We start from the raw sequence: 17,232 nt of genomic DNA on the forward strand, positions 1-17,232 counted from the left end.
GTACAAGGACTAAGGGACACAGACTGAAGGTTTTGGGCAAGAGATGCAAGGGGGAATATGAGGATAGATCTCTCTGATTTTAATGGGTAGTCCACTTAGCGCATAAAGCACCAATTGTAGCCACAAAGTTCAGAATTTCCTCGGATAGATCTCCAGCTCCTTTCTTCAAAGATACAGCCACGGCTTCCCATTTGACAGCAGTTCCCGAACTCCACAGGTACAAAAACTGCACACTTCTCTAGGGCCACCTCAGCTCTAACAGTCCTGATGGTGTGGATCCACCAGTATTATCTTTCAGAGCCTTTCCGTGCCAACCCTGTGCACTGTATGACCAGGTCTGGGTAATCAGTTACTTTTAAGTAACCGGAAAACAGCTGCAATAACTTGTATTTGCCTATTGCCAGCTCCTGGATCCAGCCTGCACTCCATCCGTGTGATCTGAGCTTAGATGACTGCCTTTTAATCTGTTCCAGCCAGTTTGTTTACACAGAAACCTTGCTTTAATTTCTGTTTAAGTTAGGGTCTGTCTCCAAAAAAAAAAAAAACAAGCTTTGAAACCAGGGTCTGTGTGTTCATCTGTTAATTGTATCTTGTTTATATGGAGATAGAGGGTGTTAATTGGAGTCATGAGTGCTTATGAGGAGACACTTACTGAGACTGGTGGAGGCTTTTGAGTGAGGAACTACTTGTTTGTACTCCTTTTACTCTACAATAAATGTGAAACTGAGTAAAGATAGGCTACAGCATTTTTTCCACAAAAAGGTTTGGAATTAACACTGCACTTAGCAGAACATTCGACAAGTCAACTGTTCAGACAACAGCTTGCACACGCTACCCCACGGATTCCATCGCACTATCAATACTATTAACAGCTGAAATATTGGGTGTGGGGGGAGAAATAAACATTAGTTTAAAATGCACTATTGCAGTGAAGGAATTGTTTTCCTTAAATTGCATAATTTATGTAATGACATTTTTCTCCATGGCAACTAGGGATGGGAATAAATGCTGGCCTTGCTGGGATGCCCCTGTCTTTAAATTTTAAAGTCATGAGGCTGCTAAATCTCCATATATTTCTGTCTTATGGATCCTTTAGAGGGAACTTCTATTTTTTTTACAAAATAAATCTTGCAACAGTTTATCTCCTGGCTGCTGTGCAGGATCCTGATAACATTTTTAGTCTGAAAATTGAAGTTCACTCCACCTTTATCTAAAACTGATTAGAGTGAGAAGATTTAATGGGTGTACTCAATTCTTTTGCCCCGTGAGTGTGTAATTTACAGATTAGTAGTTTAAAATGGAGCTTATACAGGGGTTTATGATGTGAAGGTATTTGTCAGATAGGCGTAAGCATCACACCAACAACATTAAGTTCCCTTTTAACCATTTGCTTGTGACGGGGCTGTTTGGAGAATCCTAAACTGTTGCAACATAGCATTTAGGCTGAGGCTCACAGGGAAGTGCTGAGGGAAGGATCTGTTTTTGGTAGGTGCTGTCTTTTTGTGAAATTAAACTGAGGCTCCTTCTGCTCTCGGATGTGAAAAGAAAAATCCCATGATATTGTTCAAAGAGCAGGGTGGGAGGGTTCTCCATGGTGCCCTGATCAATATTTATCCCTCAACTAGCATCGCTAAAATAGGTTATCTCATCATTTATCTCATTGCTGTCGTGGAATCTTGCTGTGTGCTGCTGCATTTCCTACTTTACAATAGTGACAACACTTCAAAAAGTACATGTTGGCTGTAAAGTGCTTTCGGCCATCCTGAGGTTGTGAAAGGCACTGTATAAATTTGTTCTCTTCGTCCATCAAGCCTCTTGGCATCTTTGTCCATAATCTAGCCACTCGTGTTCATTTACCATACCATTATAATCCTCTTAAGTGCTATCAGCTTCCCTTATAACTTACTCTGCTCCAAGAATTTATGGCAGAGAATTCCACATTGCAACACTTTTTTGCCCCTCATCTCTCCATTCATTCTGAATATTCTAAATTTGACTTCATTATCATTTTGCAGACTAGTAGAAATAATCCATCACTATCTACCTCACCATAACCCTTTATAATCTTGACTTGAATCGGGTCACCACAAATCAAGGCCTGCTCGGGTATAAAATTGAAATCCGACCCGACCGCAGCCAACCTGACCCAGGCTCGAGTCCTTCAATTTTTGTTTGCACCCGACCCGAATATCGTTCATCCATTCCGGCAGCAGGCTATTCCTGCAGATGGAGTTGTGGGGAATCATGGGTAAGCCTGATCCCGTGAGTTCCTGGAAGCAGCACTGTCCAGCCCAACCCGAGCCCAAATGCTGGACTCTGAATAGCGACCCGAACTCGATTCAGTCGGGTCTAGTCGAGTTCGGGTCGAGTAGCCAGACTTTAACCCCAATATGCTATCTCCTACATTGAAAAATGTCCTAACTTCTCAAGTCTTTATACCAGCAGTTCCTTGTCCCTAGTAAGGTCATGGTGAATCTGTGCTGTCCCTCTTCTATTGCTTTTATATAGAAATGAGTATGTAAAAAGAAATATGCTAAAATGAAGAGCGAATCTTATTTTAAATGTATCTAAATTTGAGGCAATTTCTTCTGTATATTTTGATTCACAGATTCTTTGCTGACGAGCAATATTCTCTCTACGGAGCCAGAAAGCAGACGGCTCATGACTTCTGACCAGGACACTAAAGTTGTGGCTGAACCGCAGGTGCAGCAAGTGCAAGAAGTTGTAGACAGTTCCCCACTGGTAAGTTGCTAGAAACATGTTGCTAATTAAATTGCTCAGATCAGCATAATTGTTAGAAACTAAATTACCGCTATATACAAGAAGTGCAGAGCAGGTCCATCAACATCTGGACAAAAGGCGGGTCAATGCTTTGTGTTTGCATTTCTTGGGTCAGTTTTACATCTCAAGCCTTCAACTTATTTTCTTGATTGCAATGAAAACAAAGCTAAAGTGGAAAATTTGCTGGGCTTTGGGCTTAAGTGCTTTTATTGAACAAAACTTGCTGGATGCCTGTGTGTGGGTGAGGATAACTGTTGGTGAATAGGAATATTGTTTGTATGTTACATGCCATAATCAGGAATTCATTGCACCGTTATAGTGTATCAAAGAAGACTGACCATTCCTCAGGCTAGTTATCCTTAAGGTTTTGCTTGGCCAATTAGTGATAGTTATTGGTGCATTTTTTTTTTGACGTAGACCTGTTTATTGGGGATGCAGCTCTTGTGATGGTGGCCATGTTGGAAAGTTGTCTGGCAAAGGCTGGATGGTGCAGTGCGTTAAAACCTTGACCCTTCACCTTCAGAACCTAGTTTTTAAATCCAGCCAAAGTGCAACTGTCAGGTCCTTATCAACTGCCAGAGCCCCTTCTGCCAATTGTTTCTGTTGTATTCAAGTTCAGATTCTGAAACTGCAATATCTGTTCTAACTCATTGCAAGCCAGATTTGCCAGGAAACATTCCGCTGTGGTCATTTTCACAAAAATGACATTCTTTTGGATGGATCATTAAACTGAGGCCCTGTCCACCACCACCTGGTGGAGGCAAAAAATTCTAAGGCAGTATTTAGGGAAAAAAACTGGATGGGGTAGGAGGGAAGGCAGTATCCTTGTTTCCTGGCCAAAATTTATCTTAACCAATGCAATATTTGGTTATTAAAACATTACTCTTTAGGGGAGCTTGCTGTGCACGAATTGCATCTTGCATTGCAACAACTGTACTTCAAAGAAGTACTTCATTGACTGGTACTGCACTTTGGGATTTCCTCAGGTTGTGAAAGGTACTCCATAAATGCAAGTTTTTTTTTGTGTTATTTGTTCCCTGGATGCTAGCAGATTGTTCGATTTGCATTGTAACAGCCTTTAGTAGTAAGGTCTTGTCCTTGCATACAAACTTTCATGTGCTTGGAATGCTTCAAACCCAACAAAAAGCTAAGGAATCATATTTGAAGTTCAGCCATAATGTAGGCCATTATGGCAGCCGGTTTGTGTACACTACCCTTAAACAGCACTGAGCTACAAGACTATTGATCAGTTATGATAGTATTTGTGAGGCAAGACGCTGAAAACGCCCATGCTGTTTTAACACTGCTATGGGGTCTCTTCTACCAACCTAGAACAAACTGGTGGCTCTTCAGTGTGATCTTTCCTGAAAAACTGCAGTACAGCACCCCCTCAGTACTGCATTGAAATGTGTACTTTGGTAATGTTCAAGTGCTTGGAATGAGCTTGAACAAATGATCTGACTATAGAATTTTGCCTTTGAGCTAAGTTGATAGGATTTGTAATTTGAGCCAGCCATGCGCTCCATTGGTTTCCTTGGAATATATTGAGCCTGGTTTCATATGTTCTGGATAAACCACATGACCTTCCCTCCAAAATAAGGTCAGAAGTGGGGATGTTCGCTGATGATTGCACAATGTTCACCATTCGTGACTCCTCAGATACTGAAGCAGTCTGTAGAAATGCAGCAAGACCTGGACAATATCCAGGCTTGGGCTGATAAGTGGCAAGTAACATTCGTGCCACACAAGTGCCAGGCAATGACCATCTCCAACAAGAGAGAATCTAACCATCTCCCCATGACATTCAACAGCATTACCATCACTGAATCCCCCACTATCAACATCCTAGGGGCTACCATTGACCAGAGTCAATGGAGTAGCCATATAAAAAACATGGTTACAAGAGCAGGTCAAAGGCTAGGAATCCTGAGGCGAGTAACTCACCTCCTGACTCCCCAAAACCTGTCCACCATCTACAAGGCACAAGTCAGGAGTGTGGTGGAATACTCTGCACTTGTCTGGATGGGTGCAGCTCCAACAACACTCAAGAAGGTCGACACCATCCAGGACAAAGCAGCCCGCTTGATTGGCACCCCATCTACAAACATTCACTCCCTCCACCACCGACACACAGTGGCAGCAGTGTGTACCATCTATAAGACTCACTGCAGCAATGCACCAAATCTCCTTAGACAGCACCTTCCAAACCTGTGACCTCTACCAACTAGAAGGACAAGGGCAGCAAATACATGGGAACACCACCACCTGCAAGTTTCCCTCCAAGTCACACACCATCCTGACTTGGAACTATATTGCCGTTTCTTCACTGTCGCTGGGTCAAAATCCTGGAACTCCCTTCCTAACAGCACTGTGGATATACCTACCCCAAATGGACTGCAGCGGTTCAAGAAGGCAGCTCACCACCACCTTCTCAAGGGCAATTAGGGATGGGCAATAAATGCTGGCCTGGTCAGTGATGCCTACATCCCATGAATGAATTAAAAACAATGTACACAGCTGGGGTAAATGTTAAAGACTCAATCAGGTAGAGCCATGCATTGTTCTCTTGTAGAGGCCTGCTCAGGTCAGGAAAAATAAACCCAACCGGATGGAACCACATCGGACCCCGGGCCAGAACCGGCCCGAGTCCTTCCATTTTTTTTCCCAAGCCCGACCACCGGAATGTTCACTTTTTACCTACCTTCCGATTCCGAATCAGTTTTTCACTTTTTCAGTTTGTGCAGATAAGTGACAAAAACTGTAATTGGACCTTGAGAGGTTGTTTAAAAGATGAAATTGGAGCCACTAAGTCAGTGATTGTTTGGTCACTAGTTAAATAGAAACCCATGGAGTTGTGCCCAGACAGGTTGTGCCACACTGTACCAGTTTCTGTATTGCTTAAAATAAACATAGCAATTGCCTGAAGGCTCAGAAAATATCATTATACATTACCTAGACTCCTGCTTTATAGGTTGAAATAATTGGTGCAAGTTGATCCAGTTGAGATGCAGAGACCAGGCAGGTCCTGAGTGATTAATTATTATAAAATATACAGTATATAAAAAAAAAAATTATCACTCCGGACTCTAGTCTACACACATACAGTACTGTATGTGTAGACTCGAGTCCTGATAGTGATCATTTTATTTTAATACTGTATTTTATAATTAATCACTCAGGACCTTCCTAGTCTCTGCATCTCCGCTGCTCACTGGATCAACTTGCAGCAAGTATTTCAACCTATAAAGCAGGAGTCTAGGTAATGGGTAATATTTTGAGTCTTCGGGCAATTGCTGTGTTTATTTTAAGTAATACAGATACTAGTACAGTGTGGCACAACTCCATGGGTTTCTGTTTAACTCGTGACCAAACAATCACTGACTTAGCGGCTCCAATTTAATCCTTTCAAACAACCTTTCAGGTCTAATTAATACTGTGTGCGTCCAACCCGAGCCCTAAAGCCGGACCCGGAAGAGTGACCTGATCTGAACCCGACACTTGTCTGGTCCCGTCTGGTTCAGGTCAGGTAGCAGGCCTTTACTCTTTGGTAGGATGAAACTCTGTACCTGTGCTTGATTTTTCTGACCTGAAGCCAAATGGAAATTATTTAACCCAAACGCTTCCTCTTTCCTGCAAGCTACCTACCCCGCATCAGATGTGTAAAGTGCTTATTAGACTCTGAACATGGTGCTTTTCCTTCATTTGATTTATGGAGTTGGCCAGTCCTTTGAAAGCAGTTTATTTGAATATTTTGCTGTGGCAATGTAGCCATTTGAGAGTATGGTAGATGGACTTATGAAAATTGAGCCTGGAATTTAATTTATTTGGCATTGCTGTTCAGGACCAAATTAATGTCTTTTGGTTTATGCTGGTTACAACCTGGAATGACCATACCTTGATCCTTTAATCCTGAGCACTGTTAACATGAACCTTTTTGAGGTTTAAATGAAGGACAAATCTGACTCCTGCTGCAGAGCCCCATCTTGGTAATGCTGCTGCTGATCAGCTGAGGTTAACTTTGGGTGTTTGACTGTTACAAGCTTGTGCTTTATGCTTTTATTATTGTGCTATTGGTATCCTGAGGTAATGACATATTATCCCATATTTTTCTTGATGTATTTAAAGAACATTTTATCCCTAAAACCCGCATGTGCAATATTTTGATTCTGGTTTAAGCTGAAATCAAAAACAGACTGAAAAATGAATTTTTTGTCATACTGGACATAATAGTTTTGTCCATACAGGGCTCCATTTGATGCTCCTTGAAAAATATTTTCATTTGATCTTGTATAGTCAGAGAAATGGACCAACAGGCTTCAATAACATTAGAATTAAACATTTTAGACAAACCAATGTTATCTTCAAATCTGTGTCAATTCTTGGTTCAGTTTTTAAAGCCAAAATTTGGGCCAGGTGCAGCAGAGAGGGTTTCAATATTAAAATTTGGAATCCAGCAATTTGCTCAAGATTGTAATTAGTTGTTGAATACAGGCTTAATGAGGAATATAGGTTTATTATAAATCAAAACTCCTCCATTGTAGAATCTGATGGCGCAAAGTAGAAATTTGATGTAGATGTTAGTTTTAGAATGAGTTAACACAACTCTGCTATAAAGATTTGAGTGACAGTAGCACATGAATTTTTAACAGTCTTAAAGATGCTATTTTTGGTATATGGGTGTTGGCTAGCCCATGCTGCAGTTGGAAGCTTGTTTCATAGCACTCTAAGCTTCAGTAGTGTGCAGAGTTGTTGCACTAACTGCTAAGCATGGGTTGCTGCTTTAGTAAAGAGAAGAGTCCTTTGCTGACCAGCGATGTCAACGAAGGAACAAGTTTGACAGCAAGAAATGAAGCGATACTGAAAACTGGATCCAGAACCCAGGGTTGATACTTAAAGTAGTGACTGAAAATGGGAACTTGAATGAACAGGCTCAAGAATATGGCAAGCTGAAGGCTGCACATATTGTGAATGCACATGTGGATACCAATCAACGGTGGTTGAAGAACAGATGCATAATCTGCCTCTGGCTAACAAAAAAACCCTTTTACCATAATCAAATGTGCCTGCAGCAGGGTGAAAATATTACAAGCAAAGTTAGTGAAGACTTGCTGACAAACTATCCTCCTTTGTCAATTGTACAAACAAGATCTCTATGGGAGAGCATTGATCCATTGAAGAAAATCTTGGATGTTAAAGGAAAGGAAGATCTGGAAAAGTACCACAGACAGTCATGCACTCCTGTTACAATGCATGTTGGGAGACAGAACTGAACATGTTCAAGATGTGCTGTCTCAATTGGGCCATAATCATTCAGAAGATAAGATTGTGCTGTCATACCCTGAGGAAGAGGCTTCCTTAAATGACACACATTTGACAAGTTGCGAGATGATTTTTGAGAATTCTCATGCGCAGCAGCAAGAACTAATGTCACCCACTAATAGGCGAGGTTTATATTGAAGTTGGTGGTAAAAGTAGCAAAATTGAGGAAATTAAATATAATACAGCACGGCATAATATATAAGAACATTTCTTGGATACCAGTAACCTGTCTTCTGGAGTAGATAAATCAAAAACCAGTTTTTATTGCATGTGCACAATAGATCTGGAGGATGTAGAAAATGAAGGAGCACCTGTTTTTCCTCATAATCAAATTGCTTCTGCTCTGTGCTGTTCAGCTGTTAGAGCTGAGAGAAAGCAAAGCCTTACGTGGTCCATTATTACTGCTGTAGATTTTTCAAGACCCGGTCCTTTGAGTAGAGCAGCTGTTTCTGAACAGGAAGCAATTCGCGTAGCACAATCTATGTCCACTTCCACCGTCAACGTGAAACAGCATGGTGTTTCCACTGAAATATACCCTGATGCAGCTCAAGCTGCACTATTACTGATGCCAAAATCAAATCCAGCACTTGTATCTGCAGAAATGGCCAAAAATGAAATGGGAAATCTTGATTCTCTACCTAAATGTGGAAAGTACCACAGCCTTGTAAAGTCTTTACTTTCTGCGAAGTTGACTGAAGTAAATGACTTCATCAGTTCAGACACTTGTGCTTCAAAATATGCAAATATTTACAATCCTGTCAAATGCTCCCATCTGTGTGAGGCAAACCAGAAAGAGACAGACTACCCTGCAAAATATAGTGCTAATTTTGAAGGCACAGGGTTGATGTGCATCAACAATGCAAGCTCAATATGTTGGAATCCAAAAGTATTATGTATCCAAACACTGCTGTACTGCAGCATTTTGGGGTAAGAAACTGCAGAAGTATTATCTCCGACTCCTTTGTAACCAGGCGAGCAGTGCTGCCAAAGTTGAATAATTTACGGCCTGTCGCTGCTTCAGAAGAAAAAATAACGAATCCGAACGCTAAATAAATGTCATGAAGGTGACCTAATTCCTAGCGGTGCAGTCAGTGTACTGTCTAATTTCCTGGAAACCGAGGTTGCCAGTCAGGTGAGTGAGACTGAACTGCAACGGAATCGAACTGCTGAGTTAAGTCATGTAAATGTGTATGTGGAACACCTGGAAGACAAATACTCAGATATGCATTTGATACAGTACTTACCTGTACCTTCTGTTGGACAAGTATTCGAGCATATGAAAGCTGCAGGGAAGAGTTTGAATTCCATTTCTTTGAAGTTAGGTGCTGTAGCTTGTATCAATTCTGCCATTTGAGGAGCAGCTACTTAAAGAAGCAGTGGTAACCAAAGTGGTGGAAAACTTGCATCACTGCATTGATGACATTTTGCAAGCTGATTTCCAATCGAGGGTGCCCTACACATCTGAAGAAACTATATTGGAAAATTCAAGACTTCATCTTTCAGCTGAACAAGATGCAGTTGTTGAAATGTATAATGCATATACGTCTGAGCCATTTGACATTGGCTGCAGTGCCTGTGTTGCTTTAACAAAGTTGGATGAAATTGCAACTATTTTGCCAACTAACAGTGCGATCTGGGATTCTGAACCACCTACAGAAACAAAGATGAAAAGCCAACGGGGAAAAAGATGAGACCAAGTATAGTGAACAGAACAAAGATTCTGCTGTTCTGTTTTCAGCAGTCAATATGGCTGTAAGTAGTGAAACTGGTTTCTCTGATACTGTAGAAAACAATGCTGGCATTGGCTTAAAACAATATACTAGCTGTCTGAAAGATAATGTATCGAATGGAATAACTGAACACATCCATAAGATTCAAAATAATCTTACTACATGGAGGCAAGTTTCATCTCCAAATGTAGCACTTGGAGGATCCGGGACTCTGCAAAATATCCAACAGATCGAGAACAGAACTAGCTTTGTAAATGGGTGCATCTCAGTGTTCTGATGAAAAGCCTGAAAGCTTGAAACAAACATTTGATGCTGACTGGATTACAAATGAGTCCTACAATTCTGTTTTGAGCTTTGTGCAAAATTAAGCTCAGCAAGTTATGTTTGACACAAGCTCTAAAACCATAAAGTTATTGGGTAAGTCTGAAGAATCCACCTATCTTTGAAATTGAAACAAAGTAAGGGAAGTGTTCTCAAGGTAATGCCCTAGCACTGGAAAAGAGCCCTCCTTTTACTAGTGCTTCAAAAGAGGAGGAGGCTGTTGAATTGTATACATCAACAGAATCATGTGAAATTATTGTTAACGATCTTGTAGATCATAGCTATATGTGGCAATTCCTTCATATGAAATACCTCCTGTCTTAGCTGGAATCTTTAGCAATGGTAATGTACTTACTACTTACAGCCATATTGACTGCTGAAAACAGAACAGCAGAATCTTTGTTCTGTTCACTATACTTGGTCTCATCTTTTTCCCGTTTGCTTTTGCATAGCACATCAGATGAAAAGCCATGAGAGATGTGTGGATGTGATGGCAGTCAATTTGAACGAGTCTGGAGATGTAATTAAAATAGATCACAATTTAGAAAGCGACATAAGGCCACCATGGACTATCAATCCAGAAATTGGCGCAGTGCTTGAAGATGTAGCTGAGCGCATATTTTTTGAACAGCTGAAGATAAATGTAGACAGCCATGCCCGTTACTTATGGAGCAACAGCTTCTCTGGAATTACCAAAGAGGTCGACTCTCAAAAAAGTGATGTAACCCAATCAGTTGCATCAAAAAATGTTGATATCCCCAAAGGCCTTAATGGGGTGCATCCTTGGAATTGGCTCAATGCATGTGACCAGACTGAGAATATCTTTCAAATGGCACCTATTTAATCCCATGTTCGGCATGGCTAAAATGGTAACTTTTGTATGTGTTAGCAAATTGACTTTTTAGAAATTGAGTCATGGGTCAGATGAGGCAGCTTTCATGGCTATTTGCTTCCCCTGATGTATTTAATTCAAGGTGGAATTTGAACTTGAGACCCCATGCCGTAACAGTCCAACTATCATGTACTACAAATTAAACATGGCTCATTCAGTAAGTTCAGAAGCAATAAGGGTGGCATTTTGTCCTTTCATCTCGAATGCTGCGTCTAGGAAACTGTCCTTTCAATCAAACGGCAATCCAACTTTCTACTCAAAATTCAACTTTGATGCTTTTTAGAAGTGAATAACTTATTTATGAACGTGAATTTTTAAACATTTGACTTTTTCTTCAACTAAAGTTATTACCTTGTATTTAAGCAGTGTTCAAGCAGATATAAGTAGTTGTGGCTCTGGACCTGTGCATAAAACTTTGAACAACAGTTTTGATGAAGATGCACACTCCAGTCAGCCAGTGTTTTCTAGTCCGGTACTGACAGTTCCCTGCCTTTCTTTGTTCTAATTTTCAGAGTTTCAGCATTTCAAATTTAGTTTTTATATTTTTAAGAATCAGTTGGGAGCTATACATTTTTCTATATTCAGTCTTGAAGTGCAGCCAACCTTTTGAGTAACACTGCTTATTGAATTTTTGGCTCTAAATGTCAAGTTTAAGACCAGGCTTTAAGGCAGCAATGTTTGTTTCCTTAGAATTGGATCGTCTTGGATTTCACCACTGAGATTATTAATATTGCTTAATGAAGCAGTGAATTGCTGAACTTGGCCTTCATGTCCAGGGACTAGGGAAGGCCAGGAAAATCAGATGAGATTTCCACTTGGCCACAATGGAGCCATGCCTGTGTTAGCACCACCTTCAACTAATGAACTCGAATCCTCAAAATTGTTGTTTTGCACCACTGCATAGTTGTTAATTGTCTTTCGACCTACATTAATGTGTTTTTGTTCTCGGCTTCACATTGTCCTTCGTCCCCTCCTTGGTTGCAAGCTAGAGGATTTTTTCCCTTCATTTTCCTGCCCAATTCCATCTTCTGACCTTCGTTTCTCTTCCTTTTTTGGCAATTTTTAACAGTTGCTAGTTCTCTGGCTACAATAATTATAGTCTCTGTTTTCCCAGTATCTCTATGCCATGCTGTATTGCAATAGGATTTTCTTGTGATCTATCTGGATGTAGTGTATTTAACATGTGCCCCAATACGCACTTCGCTAATCTCTGAAAACAAATCGAGAAGCACAGTGGGAGCTGAAGCCAGATATGAATCATTATGCTACATTATTTCAGACAACAGTCAAAGCATATTGCACCTAACTCAATCTCGCTTCTCTTTTAGAAACATGGGGTGGTGGCACAATTAGCTAATGGCAGGGCTGACACTTGGGTCTCCATTAATGATTTGGTTACCTCTTTTTTTTTTTTTCCTTCCAAGAGTGTCGTTTTGTGTTTGATTCTAGCTTTGCTTGCTTTCTCATAGCCTCTGGTATACTGCAGCATTTTATGGAGTAACTGGAGAATTATCAAATACATAGAAAGCAATTCAGAATAATTCACTGAAAGGCAAGGCAGATGAAGCTATAAAGACCAGCAACATTTTGGGTTTCATAATTAAGGGCATGAGTACAAATATTAACAAAAATGTACAAAACATTAGTGAAGTCATAGTTATACAGCGCAGAACAGGCCCTTTGACCCATCGATGGGTCCGTGCCGGCCATCAATCACCTAACGATTCTAATCCCATTTTCCAGCGCTTGGCCTGTAGCCTTGTATGCTATGGCGTTTCGAGTGCTCATCTAAATACTAAAATGTTGAGGGTTCCTGCCTCTACCACCTCTTCAAGCAGTGCATTCCAGATTCCAACCATCCTCTGGGTGAAAATTTTTTTTTTCTCAAATCCCCTCTAAACCTCCTGCCCCTTACCTTAAATCTATGCTCCCTGGTTATTGACCCCTCTGCCAAGGGAAAAAGTTTCTTTCTATCTAACCTATCGACGCCCCTCATAATTTTGTATACCTCAATCATGTCCTCCACCCCCCCCTTCTCCGCCTTCTCTGACCTAAGGAAAACAACCCTAGCCTTTTCAGTGTCTCTTCATAGCTGAAATACTTCAGCCCAGGCAACATCCTGGTGAATCTCCTCTGCACCCTCTCCAGGTCACTGCAGTGTTGTGCAAGTTCAGGCACTCAGTTAAAGGAAGGACCGTAAAGCCGTACAGCAGAAATTCCCCAGTATGATTATAGTTATGAGGAAAGACTGGAGATACTGAGACTATTTCGCTGGAATGAAGAAAATCATATTTTTAAAAAAAACCATTGTTTTATAGAGTGAATTTATAGATATGAGGTCATGAATTTCCATGAAATGAGGGTTTGGAGAAGTTTATTTGCACAATGTGTTGCTGAAATGTGGAATACTTGATCACAGTGGTTGAGGTTAAGATCATTTCTTCTAAGGGAACATTGGACTAATTTTTGAAGAAAAATGAGCAAGGCATAGATTAGTTTTGGAGTGCTGTAGCAAAGACTATAAAGTATATTGGTATTTATAAATAAACTTGCCATTATAGTGACTCCTGTAGAAGAATACAAGGAGGGAGGAAGAACTGAGCAGTGAAGGATGGAGGGATATGGTTAGAGATTTTGAAGACTGAGGTAAGTTTTTTGAGCTGGAAAGGAGAGGTGATGAGGTTTTATAAACGTTTCCTTTATAAGTGCACCAATGTAGCGCTTCACAAGTTAGTCTCCAATAATGGAGCAGGAGATGGTAGCGTAGGTACAGGAGTAGGCTGTTTCGCTGCTCCTTGCCATTCAATTGGATCATGACTCATCTGTATCCTTATTTTAAACAGCTTGAATAGATCACCCCTCAATCACCTAAATTTGAGGGAATGCAAATCAATTATTTCAATCTTATCATTCAAGTGTTTGATAAATCTATGCAGTACTGCTTACAAGGCCAATTTATATTGACTGAGATTTTGTCTAAACTGAATGTAGAACTGTAGATGTGGTCTCGCCAAGGCTCTGTTCAACTGAAGCATCACTTCCTCATGGTTAAATGGTAAATCCTGAGATAAATGACCACTTTCCATTGGGCTTGCTAGCTTTTGATTTGTGTGTACATAAACACCTAAAATGGCCTCATGCCTCCACAGCTCCTGGGTGAGCGGTAATTTAGGATCAGTAGTGGTGAGTGAGCTGAACAGAACCGAATAGAAAAATACCAAGTTGGTAAAATATCCTGTGTAAATGAAGTGGATAAGGTTGCTATATTGCCATCTTAAATCATTGGTATTCATAAGCATTGTACTGATCCAAAGTGTTTTTGCTGAAGCCTTTAAAAATGTATTATTGCTCCCTTTCAAGTGCATGGTCACAGTGGAATAGGGCATGGAGGTTTAGATCTCTGACATTGAAAACTATTGCGCATCAGAGTTCTTGGTGAGGATCCCAAACCTTGTATTTTTGGTTAGGTCTGTTGGCCTTCTGTCCTGTTGCCACTGATTCTTAGTTTCTATACTTACTGAACTTGAAATTTTGCTTATCTATCGATTGCTGTCCAAAAACAAGTCTAGAACTTTATGTATCTCTGACCTATATAGTTATGTTCCTACTTGCTGTTGTGAATGGAACATTTACTATCCTTTAGTTGGATTGGAGTTAGATAGCAAAAAATGCTGTGACCTGTGTAGCACAATTTGTCAGCACTTTTTTTTTATTCACATGTACGTACAAACATACGAATTAGAAGCAGGAGCAGGCCACTTGACCCCTTGAGCTTGCTCCGCCATTCAGTAAGTTCATGGCTGAACTCCACACCTACTCTCTAACCTTTCCTCCCCTTGCTTATCAAGAATCTGTCAACCTCTACCTTTAAAAATATTCAAAGACTCTGCTTCCGCTGCCTTTTGAGGCAGATAATTCACGACCCTCTGCGGCACTGGCGCAGTGGTTAGCACCGCAGCCTCACAGCTCCAGCGACCCGGGTTCAATTCTGGGTACTGCCTGTGTGGAGTTTGCAAGTTCTCCCTGTGTGGGTTTCCTCCGGGTGCTCCGGTTTCCTCCCACATGCCAAAGACTTGCAGGTTGATGGGTAAATAGGCCATTATAAATTGCCCCTAGTGTAGGTAGGTGGTAGGGAAAATATTGGGATAGGTGGGGATGTGGTAGGAATATGGAATTAGTGTAGGATTAGTATAAATGGGTGGTTGATGGTCGGCACAGACTCGGTGGGCCGAAGGGCCTGTTTCAGTGCTGTATCTCTAAATAAAATAAAAAATCTCTGTCTTAAATGGGCAACCCCTATTTCTAGATTCCCTCACTAGGTGAAACATCCTTTCCATATCCACCCTGTCAAGACCCCTCAGGATCTTGTATGTTTCAATCAAGTCGCCTCTTACTCTTTTTCTAAATTCCGGATGCAAGCCGAGCCTGTCCAATCTTCCCTCATAAGACAGCCTGCCAATTCCAGGTCTTCGTCTAGTAAAGCTTCTCTGTACTGCCTCCAACACATTTACATCTTCCTTAAATAAGGAGACTAGTACTGTAAACAGTATTCCAAATGTCTCATCAATTCCCTGTATAGCTGAAGCATAACCTCCTACTTTTGTATTTAATTCCCCTGTGATAAACAATAACATTCTATTAGCTTTCCTAATTATGTGCTGTATCTGAATACTAACCTTTTGCGATGCATGCACTAGGGGACACACATCCCTTTGCATCTCAGAGCTCTGCAATATCTCTCCATTTAGATAATTTTTTTATTCCTGCTAAAGTGGACAATTTCCCACATTATACTCCATTTGCCAGGTCTTTGCCCACTCACTTAACCTATCTATATCCTTTTGTAGCCCCCTTATGTCCTCTTCACAAGTTACTTTCCTATGTATCTTTGTCATCAGCAAATTTAGCAACCATACATTTGGTCCCTTCATCAAAGTCATTTATATAAATGGTAAAAAGTTGAGGCCCCAACACAGATCCCTGTGGCACACCACTCCTTGCATCTTGCCAACCAGAAAATGACCCATTATGCCTACTCTGTACCTGCTGTTTCCTGTTAGCTAGCCAATCTTCTATCCATGCCAATGTTACCTCCTGCACCATGAGCTTTTCTTTTCTGCAATAACCTTTTGTAGCACCCCTTATCCACAGCACATGTAACTCCCTCAAAGAACTCCAATAAATTAAAAATGATTTCCCTTTCACAAAACCATGTTGACTCTGCCTGATTACTTTCAATTTTGCTAAGTGCCCTGCTATAATGTCTTTAATAGCGTTTAACATTTTCCCTAAGACAGATGTTAAGCTAACTGGCCTGTAGATTCCTGCTTTCTGTCTCCCTCCCTTTTTGAATAAAGGAGTTAAATTCGCTGTTTTCCAATCTAAAGGAACCTTCCCTGAATCTAGGGAATTTTGTAAAATTAAAACTAACGCATTGACTATCTCACTAGCCACTTCTTTTAACACCCTAGGATGAAGTCCATCAAGACCCGGGGACTTGTCAGCCCGCAGCTCCAACAATTTGTTCAGTACCACTTCCCTGGTGGTTGAAATTTTCTTGACCTCCTCCCTCCTTTCCATTTCCTGACTTATAGCTAATATTGGGATGTTACTTGTATCCTCAATAGTGAAGATGGATGCAAAATACCTGTTCAGTTCATCAGCCATCACTTTATTATTCATTATTAATTCCCCAAGCTCACTTTCTATAGGACCAACGCTCACTTTAACTTTTTAAAATATCGATAGAAACTCTTGCCATGTCTTTATATTTCTAGCTAGTTTTCTCTCGTACTCTAATTTTACCTTCCTTATTGATCTGTCATTCTTTGCTGTTTTCTATATTCTGTCCAATCTTCTGACCTGCCTCCAATCTTTGCGCAATTATATGCTTTTTCCTTAAGTTTGATACTTTCTTTAACTGGTTTAGTTAAACGTGGATGGCGGTCCCATCCTTGGAATTTTTCTTTCTTGTTGAAATGTACCTATTCTGAAATATCCCCTTAAATGTCTGCCACTGCATCTCTATTGATCTATCCCTTAACCTAATTTGCCAGTTCACTTTAGCTAGCTCTGCTTTCATGCCCTCAAAATTACCCTTATTTAAGTTTAAAATAGTTATTTTGGTCCCACTTGTCTCCCTCAAACTGAATGTAAAATTCAACCATATGATCACTGCTACCTAGGGGT

At 40.6% G+C, this 17,232-nt stretch overlaps 1 protein-coding gene across 1 annotated transcript in view; it reads left to right on the plus strand.

The window, feature by feature from the left end:
• Positions 1 to 17,232, plus strand: part of larp4b (La ribonucleoprotein 4B) — a 144,021-nt gene that overhangs the window by 40,046 nt on the left and 86,743 nt on the right. The window contains exon 2 of the mRNA XM_068014971.1: positions 2,609 to 2,742. Coding sequence (XP_067871072.1) covers positions 2,662 to 2,742 — 81 coding nt within the window. The 5' untranslated portion in view covers positions 2,609 to 2,661. The remainder of the gene's footprint in view (positions 1 to 2,608; positions 2,743 to 17,232) is intronic.

The sequence above is a fragment of the Heterodontus francisci genome, chromosome 2, assembly GCF_036365525.1.
Source record: "Heterodontus francisci isolate sHetFra1 chromosome 2, sHetFra1.hap1, whole genome shotgun sequence".
NCBI classification, from domain to species: domain Eukaryota; kingdom Metazoa; phylum Chordata; class Chondrichthyes; order Heterodontiformes; family Heterodontidae; genus Heterodontus; species Heterodontus francisci.